Source organism: Saccopteryx leptura, chromosome 7 (assembly GCF_036850995.1).
Source record: "Saccopteryx leptura isolate mSacLep1 chromosome 7, mSacLep1_pri_phased_curated, whole genome shotgun sequence".
In the NCBI taxonomy this organism is placed as follows: domain Eukaryota; kingdom Metazoa; phylum Chordata; class Mammalia; order Chiroptera; family Emballonuridae; genus Saccopteryx; species Saccopteryx leptura.
Window position 1 is genome coordinate 20877155 of NC_089509.1, and position 15027 is coordinate 20892181.

The following is a 15027-nucleotide window of genomic DNA, read 5'->3' on the forward strand; positions in this document are numbered from 1 at the left end:
AAGGTTGGCAACATGTCTTTATATAAATGTTCTAGAAAACAGGAAATCCAGGTTTATATCTGAGGAGTTTTGGTTCATTAAAGAAATTATCTGAAATGAGCCTCCTTTATTATTCTTTTTCTTAGCACCATCCCCATAGCCCTTTACCAATTCATTATTTTATGAACTTCCTATAAGTGGCTGAAAGGCAGAAACCATGGGCCAAACCAAAAACAGAAGGCTAATATGTTCCAAAAGGAAAATTTATTTTAAAAATGCCTAGGTGCAAGTGGTCTGAGACCAGCAAAGGGTGTCAGCCCCAAGCTATAGGAGGGAGCAGTAGATATAGGGGCTGGGGAGGATTAGGATATCCTGGATTATGGCCTTGGTTACTGATTTGACAATGAGCAGGAGGTAAGTGATTCAGCTGCACTATCATCTTCTCCGCAAGTTCTTCTTGCAGAGAAGATGATAGCACAGGCCTGATGTAGCACAGGCCTAATCAGCATACACTTATCTGGTGTCCTTGGTGAATTTCAAGACAGCCAAGGTCAGGTATTTCCCAAGAAAAGCTGAGTCCTGGCACCTCAGAGAATTGTCTGTGAAATTTTGCACACAGACTCTCTGTTTTCCTTTCGATACAAAATAAAGATTTTAAGATTCATGATTTAGCCCCTTTCAAGACTGGCTGTCTCATTTTCTAACCTTAAGGTCAGGTTCCTCCCAAATGTTTGTTCCCAAGGACACTTCCCAGATTCTGCTGTGAAGACAAACATCTTGCTGCATTTCAAAGCGGAGGCCAGGAAGCCCTTAAGAAAGAATAGCAAGAAAATTAACCAATTTTACAGTGGGATATGAGAATGTTCTGTTTCGTGCCCTTCTTCCTCTTTAGGGCCTGAATTGTTCTCGGGATGGCAGCTGAATAGCCATTTTATCTGTCAGTGGCTAACAGAATGAAAAAAATAAGGAGAAACACTAACCCATTTATTGCTTGTAAGCAGTGCTAGAACAGGTTTTATAAGGCAGAATGTGAAACTGTTGCCTAAGATTAGGTTGGATTATGTTTGTAGATTTTAGTTACTCATGCTCCCCTCTTTGCCTATTTCTAGGAAAAAGTGTTAGTAGGAGAATTAGCTACAGTGTTGGTTTCCAACATGTTAATTTCTAGAAAGTGATTATCAATGTCTACATGGTTATGAATAATAAGTTAGGTTCAAAAGAATATTTTAAAATCATATCCACCCATCTTAGAGACTCTAGACTCATATACTGTGAAGAAATTCTTAAATGTTATCAAATTATATCTTTTCTCACCTTGGTTTAGATGAGGAAATAAGATACAGAGTACATAAGTCAGTTGTTCAGGTTACTTAGAAATTCCATTTGTATGTTATTTTCTCTTTTGCTTTATTTGATGGCTTAGTAAGCTGGTACTTAAGTCTTTACACATATTCACTTGCTTCAGATATTGGTTTTTTATATGATAGAAAAAAAGTAATCAGGAGTATTTATCAGGAAAACTTAATTTTCTTTCATTGGCAAATTTTTAAAGTTATTTTTCCTTCTCATGTGGACAAGCAAATTAATTAGTGAACTAATATAAACTATTGGTAGGCATTTAACATGGGATTTATTTGCAGATAATTAAGAATAATTACTGGTTTTAATGTGCCTTCTTGACCACTCAATACAATTAAATTATAAACTTACAAGTATTGACAAATTATCCAACTATAAAATCACATGAATAGTAAATGTCATTCAATGGTTCCAAACACTTAAAATTAGATAAATGTGTGGTGTTTCTCTGCATAGTTCAGCACAATCGAACATTATCATTTTGATTGACGGTGAAGATTCAGTTTACAGGTTGTGCTCTTGTTACAATATCTAAAAATTAAAAGAAATAGAAAAGAAATAAGCCTGACCAGGTGGTGGTGCACTGAATAGAGCATCAGACTAGGATGCTGAGGACCCAGGTTTGAGGCCCCAAGGTTGCTGGCTTGAGCACTGGTTTACCAGCTTGAACACAGGGTTGCCGGCTTGAGTGTGGGATTATAGACATGATGCCATGGTCACTGGTTTGAGCCAAAAGGTCACTGGTTTGAAGCCCAAGCTTGATGGTTTGAGCCCAAGGTCACTGGCATGAGCAAGGGGTCACTCTTTCTGCCGGAGCCCTTCAGCAAAGCACATGAGAGAACAATCAATGAACAACTAAGGAGCCACAATGAAGAATTGATGCTTCTCATCTCTCTCCCTTCCTGTCTGTCTGTCCAGTCTGTACCTCTCTCTTTCTTGCCAAAAAAACACCAAATATAGAAATAATAATTTGGTGACCTTAAGTCAGAGATATTTATTTCTCCTGTGGTTTAAGGATCTCTGTGCCACTTTAGATTTCTGGGTCTAGAATTGTGTTGTTGTGACCAAATGTAATGATATTTATTGAAAAACCATTGTGGAAAATATATACCAGGCTTTCAGGGAGTGATCAGGGTAGAATCCATGGTCGATCAAGCCCTCGAAGAGTTTATAAAGAAAGGAAGAAGTCATGTTAATATAGAATAATATTATTATAAGGGTTGGTGTAATATGTAAATGTATGTGTATGTATACATGTTTAGGAGCAAGTCCTGTAGAGTAATTTCTGAGCATGGGTGGAAAGAGGAGAAGAATTTATCATTAGTAAAAGATAGACTGTCAGTGATGAAGGCCTGAATATGAGAAAGGGAAGGATAGGATGTAGAACAGTTGGTGGAAAGTCTACCATGGGTAACGCCGTGGGAGAGGATATGGCAGGCAGGTTTACTTGGCTCATGGACGTCTATGAGCTATTAGAGAACATGTGGACTCAAGGGAAAGTGATATTTCCATTTCTGCTGAAGAAGCCGTGGCACACAGTGGCTCATCTTCAGTGGCTTAGTGGACCTCCCAAATAAGAGGAAAGTTCTGATCTATTGGCAATACTGATTTCATAATTCTTTATGTATTAAAAATATAATTTTAAAAATTAAAATTTTTTTCATTGAGGGTTTAAAAAATAGTTTTCTCATTAAAATTTTCTATGTGATTATTTCTATTGGGCTAGACAGGGACACAAAGACAGTGTCTTCCTTTTTTCATTCATGTAAACATTCAAACTGCATTATTCTCTTACTAAGGGACAGAGTATTTGAGAATACAGAATACATTTAATTGATGAAAATACTCTCCATGTGCCTAATTAAACATGGAAGATTAAAAATGTAGGTTCTACCATAACATAGAAAAAGAAATAATCGTCAAGTGACAAAACCAAAAACTATTTACATTGAATCATATGATGGTTTTATATTCTAAACATTATATTTAACATTTTTAACAATTTCTTGCCTGTAGTTATGGTATGCATCTCTAAATGTATACAGGTAGTCACAATGTGTCAGCCAACTCTGGATCTTTTCTAACTCTGCCTGTCCTTTGAATTTCATAGTCATGTGATCCCCACACAATGCAGAGAAGGACCCGCCATCTGCTACGGCCCTCGCTGAGCTCAAGGACATGTGCTGAAGACTCCCAGGTGCGCCCTTGCCTCCTCAATGAAAACTGCTTCCAGTTCCACTACAACCTGACAGGTAGAGTTGTAATCCGCAGCCATGACCTTTTCCCTTAACATTGATAACAGAAGAAGGTTTGCATGTATTTTCATAATACAGATTAAGGACTGACAATAGAAGGTGTGGATATATTGCACAACAGGCTGAGGGTTTCACATTTCTATAGCCTCTTTACGAGAAGAAATGCCCACTCTTAGCATGTAGAATTGGCAACACCACCTGGAATCTCTGAATTCAAAGATTTGGCGAAATTTAATAATAAAGCTGAATGAAGCCATGATAAACTGAAACAATAAAACGTATCAGGGGAGCCTGACCAGGCAGTGGCACAGTGGATAGAGCCTAAGGCTGAGACATGCAGGACCCAGGGTTTCAAGGTTGCTGGCTTGAGCATGAAGTCGCTGACTTGAGCATGGGATCATAGACCTAACACCATGGTCGCTGGCTTGAGCCCAAAGGTCACTGGCTGGAAGCCCAAGGGTGCTGACTTGAGCCCAAGGTTGCTGGCTCAGCTGGAGCCCCCCTCAACCCCCATCAAGGCACATATGAGAAAGCAATCAATGAACAACTAAGGTGCCACAATGAAGAATTGATGCTTCTCATCTCTCTCCCTTCCTATCTCTCTGTCCCTTTCTCTGAGTCTCTCTGTCTCTGTTAAAAAAAAATAAGTCAGGATATTTTACCATTTAGGAAAGAATATAATCATTCTGTCATAGAATTTAGCCTTTTAATAGTGTCTATTATTTTGAGAAATTCAAGCTTGTGATGTACTTGCTCTATAGGTCTTAATAAGGATGGATGGTAGGCCTGCCTGGACATGGAGTTCTGAGAGGCACTGGAATGATAACAGCCTCATTATTCAGCCACTGCTCAGTGTCTAAGACTAAAGACGGTTTAGTTACATTGATCTGCTACCCACTATTTCCTGCAGTAGCAGGTATACAAAATGCCAGAAAATGTGGAACCATGTTAAATCTCAGTATTGACTTCAATACTGACAACCATACTGCCATATGCCTACAGAGCCAAACTGTATTGTTTTCTGAAACAAATTCCTCACTGAAATAACAGGGGCACTGCTGAGATTTTTTTTTTTTGCTCTGTTCTGTGGTTTATTATTTTTAATTGATGTAAATTTATTGTGTTTACATAGATTCAAGTGTCCCACCGAATACATCCCCCCAACCCCTTGTGATCCCCTCAACATCCCCCTTGCCCCCCTCTCCCGAACGCCCTCCCCCCTTCCCTCCAGGATTTGCTTTCCTGCTCTCTATAACGCTGTGTTTTATATATATATAATTTCACCAATCTCTTTCCCTTCTCTGATCCCATCCTCTCATCCCCTTTCCCTCTGGTCCCTTTGATCCCGCCTCTGCCTCTATTCTGTTCCTCAGTTCACATTGTTCTTTAGATTTCTCAAATGAGTGAGATCATATAATATTTTTCTTTCTCTGCTTGGCTTATTTCACTTAACATAATAAGCAGTAAGCTCTCCGACATCTCTCGCGGCAATATATTTGCTGATTTACCTCCACGGGCAAGTGAAATAAAAGACAGGATAAACAAATGGGACTATATCAAACTAAAAAGATTTTGCACAGCTAAAGACAATATGAACAAAATAAAAAGACAAACCACACAATGGGAGAACATATTCGACAGTATGTCTGATAAGGGGTTAATAACCAAAATTTAGCCCTGGCCGGTTGGCTCAGCGGTAGAGCGTCGGCCTAGCGTGCGGAGGACCCGGGTTCGATTCCCGGCCAGGGCACATAGGAGAAGCGCCCATTTGCTTCTCCACCCCTCCGCCGCGCTTTCCTCTCTGTCTCTCTCTTCCCCTCCCGCAGCCAAGGCTCCATTGGAGCAAAGATGGCCCGGGCGCTGGGGATGGCTCTGTGGCCTCTGCCTCAGGCGCTAGAGTGGCTCTGGTCGCAATATGGCGACGCCCAGGATGGGCAGAGCATCGCCCCCTGGTGGGCGTGCCGGGTGGATCCCGGTCGGGCGCATGCGGGAGTCTATCTGACTGTCTCTCCCCGTTTCCAGCTTCAGAAAAATGAAAAAAAAAAAAAAAAAAAAAAAAAAAAAAAAAAAATAACCAAAATTTATAAAGAACTTGTAAAACTCAACACCAGGAAGATAAACAATCCAATCAAAAAATGGGCAAAAGAAATAGACACTTCTCCAAAAAGGACATACAGATGGCCACAGGCAGATGAAAAAATGCTCAACATCACTAATCATTAGAGAAATGCAAATTAAAACCACAATGAGATATCACCTCACACCAGTCAGAATGGCACTTATTCAATATTAACAAAACAACACATAATAAGTGCTGGCGAGGGTGTGGAGAAAAGGGAACCCTCCTGCACTGCTGGTGGGAATGCAGACTGGTGCAGCCTCTGTGGAAAACAGTATGGAGATTCCTCAAAAAATTAGAAATGGAACTGCCTTTTGACACAGCCATCCCACTTTTAGGAATATATCCTAAGAACACCAAATCACTGATTCAAAAGAAGAAATACACCCCTATGTTTATGGCAGCATTGTTTATAATAGCCAAGATCTGGAAATAGCCCAATTGTTTGTCAGTGGGTGAGTGGATTAAAAAGCTGTTGTATGTACATACAATGGAATACTATGGGACCATGAAAAAGAAGAAAATCTTACCTTTTGCAACAACATGGATGAACCTGGAAACTATTATGTTGAGATTTCTTATGTAGAAAACTTTGTAGTAAACGATGGTCTGTACAAGTAAAAGATGATCTCCTGTTCTTTTTCTTTATTTAAAGGTGCTTCAGGTCCTTGGATTTCATAGTGTTTTTTTCAGAAATACAATTAAATTTGCTTTACTGGAAGAACATTTCTTTTAAACACTGATTTCATTTATATAAGTTTGCTATTTCTATTAAACTCTTTAGATCATCTACCAAATATGGAAAATCTCCTTAAAAGTGTTCTCACTGCATTTGATCAAGAATCTTCCTTTATACCCACACTAACAATAAGAATTTTTTTTTTTACAGAGACAGAGAGAGTCACAGAGAAGGACAGAGAGGGACAGACAGGAACGGAGAGAGATGAGAAGCATCAATCATTAGTTTTTCATTGCAACACCTTAGTTGTTCATTGATTGCTTTCTCATATGTGCCTTGACCGTGGGCCTTCAGCAGACCGAATTACCCTTGCTTTAGCCAGAGACCTTGGGTCCAAGCTGGTGAACTTTGCTCAAACCAGATGAGCCCGCACTCAAGCTGGCGACCTCAGGGTCTCGAACCTGGGTCTTCCGCATCCCAGTCTGATGTTCTATCCACTGTGCCACTGCCTGGTCAGGCTAACAATAAGAATTTTTAAAACATTTTTCTATTTTCTTTTTTTTAATTTTATTTACTGATTGATTTTAGAGAGAGATAAAGAGGAGAGATAAATGTCAATTTGCTATTCCACTTATTTATGCATCTATTATGGGAGAATTTATTTTGACTCCCCGTTGTCTGCTTTATAATGCAACTAGCCAAATCTATAAAACTGTCTTTGATAAGAAAAGAATTTTAAAAATTAGAGTTTTAGGGACAGTCCATATGGTTGTGAATATGTTGAATTCTTTACTTTCTTGGCTACCTCTTTTGGCTTCACTGTACCAAATATACCAAATTGTTTTGATAATTATATTTATTCCTTGAAAACGTTTTCAAGTTTACATCAAAGACTAGCTTCATTTCTAGGTTATTTTCTCTCTTAATTATCCCCAGCAAATAGCTGATGCCAAACTTGTTTTCCTTTGTCATCCTGGTTAGTGTCTTTCCTTTCCTCCCAGCCAACTGTGAAACTGTGAGATAGTTTCTAACAAATATTTGGCTTTTTATCTCGAGAAAACAAACTTAGGAGGGCAATTCACTCTGATTAATTTGATTGCTTGCTTTTCTTTAAAAGAATTGCATGATGATTTTGAGGCCGACTGGAAATGGGTCTAAGATTATGTGCACACTATCCTCCTCCACCAATGCAGATGATCAAAGGTTTGCTATATTTTGCTCACATGACCACAATTTTGAAACATTTTTTGGTTATCCTATGCCTGCAGAATGGAGCACATGCCAGCTGAATGAAAATGCAACCTGTGGGCAAGGGGTCAGAACCCGCCTTCTGAGCTGCGTGCGCAGTGACGGCAAGCCAGTCATCATGGACCAATGTGAGCAGGTAATTTGTTCATATTCGTATTTCACATCCAAGGCTTTGTTTTCATTCCCCTCAGGATACCTGATATAAATGAAAGACTGATTTCTCATCACAGTTCATGCTCAGTTAGAACAATTGGTACTAACTAGTATAGTACAGTTATATCTCACTAGTTTGAACCTGGTCACAATAACTGGGAAAGGTCATTTTTCACAGAGTCATGAGTTCATTAAATACACATATATTATGATTTTTAAGAACATATTTAGATGTACTTGCTAGCCAACAAACTATTGATATCAGGTGACTCTATATTTAGACATGACTCTTTGTACTGGGTAGGTAATTCGTGGATTTGTGATAAACACTGTGCCTTGAACATAAGATGAATACTGACCCTTGCTATTAAAACACTCTCCTGACTTTCTTAGTGTTTGATTGCTAGATAATTAGCACAGTTGTATTTATTTGCTTTAACAAAGTTAAAATGCCTCCTTGCCAAATTTCAAATTTAGTAAGTTAAGAATTTTTTCCCCTTTTTTTCCTGTGACAAATTATATGGAATTTGGATAAAAGCTGTTCCAAAAAAATTGGTGTCGCCTTCCCAATGTACAAGTGAAAAGCACTATGGGGAAAATTTAATAGAAATAAATATGACCATATGATGCCACACTATGAAAATCACTAAACATTATTTGGGATAAATTGAAATTATGGGGCCAGTTAACTCAGATCTTTACAGAAACTTTTTTAACAAACTGGCAAAATAAAAGTCCCATTTCTCCTAATGTAGGTGAAGTCCACAAGTGGAAATTAAAATCAAAACAAAACCCCCTCATCTATCCTGATTTAACCATGTTAAGTACGGTCACACCACCATGCTCTAAACCAAAAGTATATCTGTAGACCAACACCAACTCTAAGACCAGACCATCTATCTGAAACTGTATGTCCTATTTGGTAAAATTCAGAAACTGGTTAATACATTGCAGAGTTCTGTCTACCAAGAGTCAGTGGTTTATTTTAACATTTTATCTCATTTCATCTGCCTCTCAAGAAGTTGTCAGCCTCAAGAAAAATAAATCAACAATCTACATCCCTACAACAACTCCAAATAAGTGAAAAATCTTACATTCAGTATGTATAATAAATATTTTCTTTTGATACAAATAAATATATAAAGTTTTTATTAATAGAAAAACCAGTTTCTCTGCTCTCTGAATACCATATGTCCAACAAATATTTTTTAAAATATTAAAAAAGTCCCAAATTATTGACCTAACTAGACTATCCATGTATCTTGTGTCAATCATAGATTTCATATGGTAATTACCATTTTGCCCACTTGTCAAGTAATTGTACTATAATGATTAATTTTAACTTTGCTATGGACATTGCTAACATTTAACATGTCGAATGTCACAGTTTTTCTAAATAAGCACACAGTGTATGATTCATAAAACAGAATATTTTATTATTCTTTGTGTTTCTTAGATGATTTATTCTTTCACTTAGACCTCTTCTACCTTGATCATTTTAAAATTTATAAATTTTGCTTAGATGTGGGTTTCAGAGAGGAAAAGAGGAAAATGAACTGTATCACCAAGTTTTCCCATGATTAAGCCCATTATTAAGTTTTTTTAACGTAATTGATCTTTTAAAATAAACTTTAGATGGGTTATTGATTTTGGCTTTATTTTATTTTTTTAATTTATGTTTTAGCCTAGCTAGCTCTTTTGAGCTCTCTATGTACTATTGGCTCACTGGAAGTGCAAGGTGTTTGAATTTAGCACTAGAGCATCCTCCTGGTTCCCTGCCAGCTGAATGACAAGGCTGATCTCTCTGTCATGTTACCACCTATTTTCCCAGTACCCTAATTGCAGGCCTATTCTAAAGTTTATAAAAAGAAATTTTGGCTGACAAGTTTTGATTTTGTGAAGTAAGAGCAACCATTTTCTACATTTGCCACCAATTTATATAGAAAGGGTATCTTCCCACACAAAAATGTAAACATATTATCACCATAGAATAAAGGGAAATCTTTCCCATAAAAGGCTGTTTTGATTTGATGGTGACATGAATTCTCCAGTAAAACCTTATTTCATTTCCGTCTGCAGAGACACTTGGAGAAGCCCCAGAGGATGAGCACTCACTGCCTGGTGGAATGTGTGGTCAACTGTCAGCTCTCGGAGTGGACGGCATGGACGCAGTGTTCACAGACTTGTGGCCACGGAGGTATGAGGGTCCTCTATGATTGTTCCCACTGAACATGTTAGTTTTAAATATCATTCAGTATGCTGTGGCTTGACAAATGGGTAGAAAGCTGGAGGCAACATGAGGGTGACACAGGGGAGACAAGAAAGGTCCTGACCTCACATCAGTGCTTTGTGATTAGCCAGAGATTGAAGAACTGACTTAGTAACAATGGCAATACCAGAAGAGCTGCTGACCATGTGAGACAGTGTTTACATAAAAGGTCATAAACTCAACCAATTATAGAAATACTGGCCTTTGTTGTCATTGGAAGAAGTATGTTGTATATAAGTAAATCTGGCTGCTGTGTCAGCCAGCACTCATATCGAAGTGTCTTAAACTTGCAGACTAAGACTTTTTCACTCACAGAAAGGGTGGAGTAGTTTCTGTGTCACAATGTCAATCAAAGATACAGGTTGATGGAGGCTGTACCACTTTAAAATAACCTAGTTTCTCTGGAGGGTTATATTCATTTTGTACTGTGGAGATTTTTATGGACCAGTTTGGAAGTAGCATACCTCGCTCCCATCTATATTCTACCAGACAAAATTTAGTCCCATGTCCTCAGCTCAGTGCAGGATGGTAGGGCCGGAAATGCAGTTTCCATATGACAAGAAATTCTTAAGGCAATCAATACTCAGAAACTACGCAGACAGAAGCATAGACAGCACTCCAGCCACCAGGCTAAAGAGGAGACCAAAACATGTGCCCATGCAACAGAGTGCAACAAGAATGCAACAGGAACACACAGAACTGGATTTAGATAGAACTCTAGTCCTGGAGGAGAGTAGTAATTGTCACAAATAAATGTCAGGAATGTGCATTAGGGACCTAGAGAGAAACCCTCTTATATGGCCGGACACTAAGCAAGGGAGAGGAAGGGAAGAAGAACTGCAAGGGATCATAGACTTGGGGAAAAATGAGGGGCTGCAAGACCTGGTACTAGTTGTCAAAGATATTTGGAAGCTGTTGTCTGAAAATCTGTGACTTGGCTCACCGGCACCAGAATAGGAGCTCATTTCTGAGCTACGCACAAATGATTGTTCTGGGGCTGTTGGTAATTCTCTGCCTTGGTTGCAATCATCTGAAAAAATAAAGACAGAATGCAGCATGGAAAAAGGCTCATCTGTGAACTCAGCTGAAGATTCTGGAAAACACAGAGCTGAAAACAGTAGCAAGAACATGTATTAGGAAAATGTGGATAAGGAAATAGGAAACTATTTCTGCAAAGAGCATTACTCAAAATGAAAATGTAAGAACACAATATCTACTAAAAATATGCCATTTTCTGCACAACTTGGAGCCTGCAAAGAACCCCAGAAAACCAAATGGTAAGTTTAGGACCAAGATTTCTGGGATTGACCTCAAATTGTTCCTCAAATTTTCTGATTGGCAGTGTGGCATAATTTCCTTTGGGGCACCCAGTTTAAAGTTGGGCAGATTTAGGTTTATATTGCAGCTGTTTAAGCCAATTACTTAAGTTTTCTGAGTCTTAGCTTCTTCATCCATAAAATGAAATCTATGCACTGTTTTTGGTTTAAGAACTAAACGACGTGAAGCACATGAAAGTACCTCAAGTAAGTTAATTTAGCACATGGTAAGTTCCATTTCCATCTTCCGAAACACCAGTAGTAGAAAGGATTGTCAGAAGCTCTCTAGTATCTTTTAAGAATTCTTTGACAGACTCAGTCACTCTCATCTCACACTCACATCTTATCCTGTTACCTCACCAAAAATCTATATGCTATAGTCATAGCCTAAGATAAATTTTAAAAACGCAAATCTGAACGCTTGTTTTCCTGTTGACTTCAGAGTCATTCATCAATTTACTTATCTTTTAAGCAGATATCTATGTGCCAGTTCAAGGTTGATGTGTTGAGGTTGCTGCAGTAGAGGAATAAATGATATTTACCTTTTCTCAGGGAGCTTACAATCTAGTCAAGAGAAAATGGTAATTAAATAAATAGGTAATAGTGTTTGTTGATGAGTTCACTGAAGATTCAGACAAGTGAGAGGTATTATTTACCTTGGTGACGTCTCTCATCAGAAGGTCCAGTCTCCCTCTTGCCCTATGGTGACCCACCCTGCTTTTCCCACAGCCATAAACGCAGTAGTCTTGTGTGCATAGGCCTCTGCTGGGATGTGTGACTCTCACAGTTGTAAAGAAAAGGATGGAAAAGTAGAGAAAGGATGATATCTGTGTTGTCAGCATGGTCCACAGGATTTACAGAATCTCACCCATCCCTGTCTCTGTCCCCATTACCTTCCACTGTCCAGCTGGCTCTCTGTGCCCCACTATCGCATACTGCAGTAACATCCCTGAATGGGTACACCCTTACAGCTCAGCACCTTTCCCTGCGTGGAACATCTCCCCATCAATCCCACTACTGCCTCTTACTACTTTTATCATTGCATGAGTTAAATTTTAATGGTTATCTGTCTAAGGGGCCAAACACACTGTTTGGTTTCTTTATGGGTGAAATCCCCCAGGTCCCATGAAGAGCAGGACCTGGCACAGTGGAGAAATTTCTGTTAATATTTGTCATTGCACAGGTGATTCTGGACTCTAGGAGAAATCCTGAGGATGAGAGCTTGCAGACTGAATCACAAGTCCCAAAGCAGCCAGCCCCTGCCAGTGCTGTCTTCCTCTTCCCCAAACCAAACTCATCTGTCTTAGCACCATCACATAAGAATGTGTCCAGTGCAAGGAGAGACAAAATCTGTCATTATTTTCCTGAAAGTTCAAATTCTGCCACTGTGCTAAATCAGTGAAAGGTGACAGAATGCCATTTTATGCTAACAAATCATGTTTAAAGATTATATCCCAAATTGGAAGTTTAATATTAAAATATTACTTTAATGTTTCAAACAATTCTATTAGTGATGTGGACTCACCAGACCCCATTTGTCTTTTGGAAAAATAAAAAACAAGTTTTCAGATCTGGATCCCACTATTGGAGAATTCTAGGCAATTAGAGTTTGAATTTAAATTCACCTTTTCTAATCTTTAAAATAAAAAAAAAATAGACAATCAGCCTGACCTGTGATAGAGCCTTGACCTGGAATGCTGACTTCACTTGTTCGAAAACCCAGCTTGCTTGGTCAAGGCACATATGAGAAGCAACGACTACTAGTTGATGCTTCCTGCACGTACCCCATCTTTTTCTCTCTCTCCTGTCTCTAAAATCAATAAATAAAGCCTTAAATATATATATATATTTTTTAGTATATATCTATATCTATATATATCTATATATATCTATCTATCTATCTATATATATATATCTATATATATATATATATATATATATACTAAAAAATGAACAATAAAACCAAGATTTCCTAGTGAAAGTCAATGCATGAACGAGGGAAGAAATGTTAACCATTGGAGAAATTAGGTTATATAAAACACTTGGAAATTATCAAAATAGTATTCATTGGCACATAGATAAGACATAGTTATAAATCACTTCCAGTTAATTTCTAATGTTCTAGTAGGATAACTGCTTGGGGATCCTTTCTTGACTCTTGGATGCCTTGATCTCCTTAGTTATCAGATATAATAATGCCCTTTAAAAAGATATTCCTTAATTCTGATATCTGACAAACCCTCCAGTGCTCTGCTTTAAATGTCAATGTATTCTGGGTTTTTTTCTTTATTTATTCAACAAAGATTTATAAAGTTAACATCTAAGCACCTAATGGTGTCTCCTTTCATTGTCAAGAGTGGAAATGTCATAAATGATTCCATTCATGAAGACAGAACTGTAAAGGAAATTTATCTCGTAAATAATCATTGGATGCTTCTGAGTGACAGGAACTGAGGATATACTGTATATGGAACTAAGTTCCCTCACGTCATAAATGTAATATTATAGTGGAAAATTAGATGGTGATGACAAGACAGAGATAGCAAATCAACAAGTAAATAAACACAGAGATAACAGATACTGATGAGTGTTATGATGGAATGAAAACAGATTATGTGATGGAGTAGAACAAGTATCTTTCAGGGAACTGAGGGATGCAAGAAGAAAGGCTGCCGAGGAGGTGATATGTATGTCAAAATGGAATGACAAGGTCAGTAGCTCTTATAACTGTTGTTTGCTTTGCTAACTGTTCAGGGATCAATCTCACAAGAATTCCTGATGATCTATAGCATTCAAGTTTCTATGATAGGACCTACAGACGTAAACATAAAAATGAGTATTTTTCTAGTTACATTTGTGTCCAACCTTAATATTAAAAAGAATAGGACAGATGGCCTTTGAAATTTTAAGCATCTACCCTCAGGACTGTGCTGAAATATCCTCTGTAGAATATTATATTATCCTTTACCAACCCCAAACTTCTCCCCTAGCCTTCCAGCTCCAATCTTCTAACATCACTTCTCCAATAACCAGCCCCTTAGGAGATAGTGGTGTTACCCTAATCTTCACACAGTACAACCTAAAACAAGAGATAATCAAAAGCAGAAATGTATGACACAGATGAACTTGTCTCTTAAAAGAGACCAGAATTGGAGCTCAAAAGGTTGGAAACTATCATGAGGAAACATCTGCAGCTTGTTGCTTCAAAGACAGTCTGCCAGCAGCTGCCTTGTTGTACCAGCTGCCTTCTTTCCTTCACCCGGTTGTAGCAATGGAGCAGAGACCCCAAGAGAAGGTAGAGTTTACTGAGTCACATTAAAGTGGGCAAGCAAATTGCATGGGAGCTGACTGTGGCACTGTGACTCTCAGCTGACTTCTTTATTGGAGATCAAAGCTCACTTGATGTCTCTGTTTATGGATTCCCTGGGTGGTCTGGCAAAGCCTGGTGTGCTGGATACTCTCTGGATATATCTCCCCAGGTGCCACACTTCATCTTCAAACCTGCAGAACTACATTGATCTGAGGGGACATATTGAAATGAATTCTCACTTACTTTCTAATCATCTGGGTTGCCTCTTTAATGTATACCTGACACTCAGCATATATTATATATATGTGTGTGTGTGTGTGTGTGTGTATAATATATATAC

The 15027-nt window shown here is 38.3% G+C and overlaps 1 protein-coding gene across 1 annotated transcript in view; it reads left to right on the top strand.

Moving 5' to 3' along the window:
• The window catches only part of THSD7B (thrombospondin type 1 domain containing 7B), an 891282-nt gene that overhangs the window by 827846 nt on the left and 48409 nt on the right, over nt 1-15027 (top strand). Inside the window, exons 17-19 of the mRNA XM_066346150.1 lie at nt 3449-3590; nt 7660-7775; nt 9872-9989. Coding sequence (XP_066202247.1) covers nt 3449-3590; nt 7660-7775; nt 9872-9989 — 376 coding nt within the window. The remainder of the gene's footprint in view (nt 1-3448; nt 3591-7659; nt 7776-9871; nt 9990-15027) is intronic.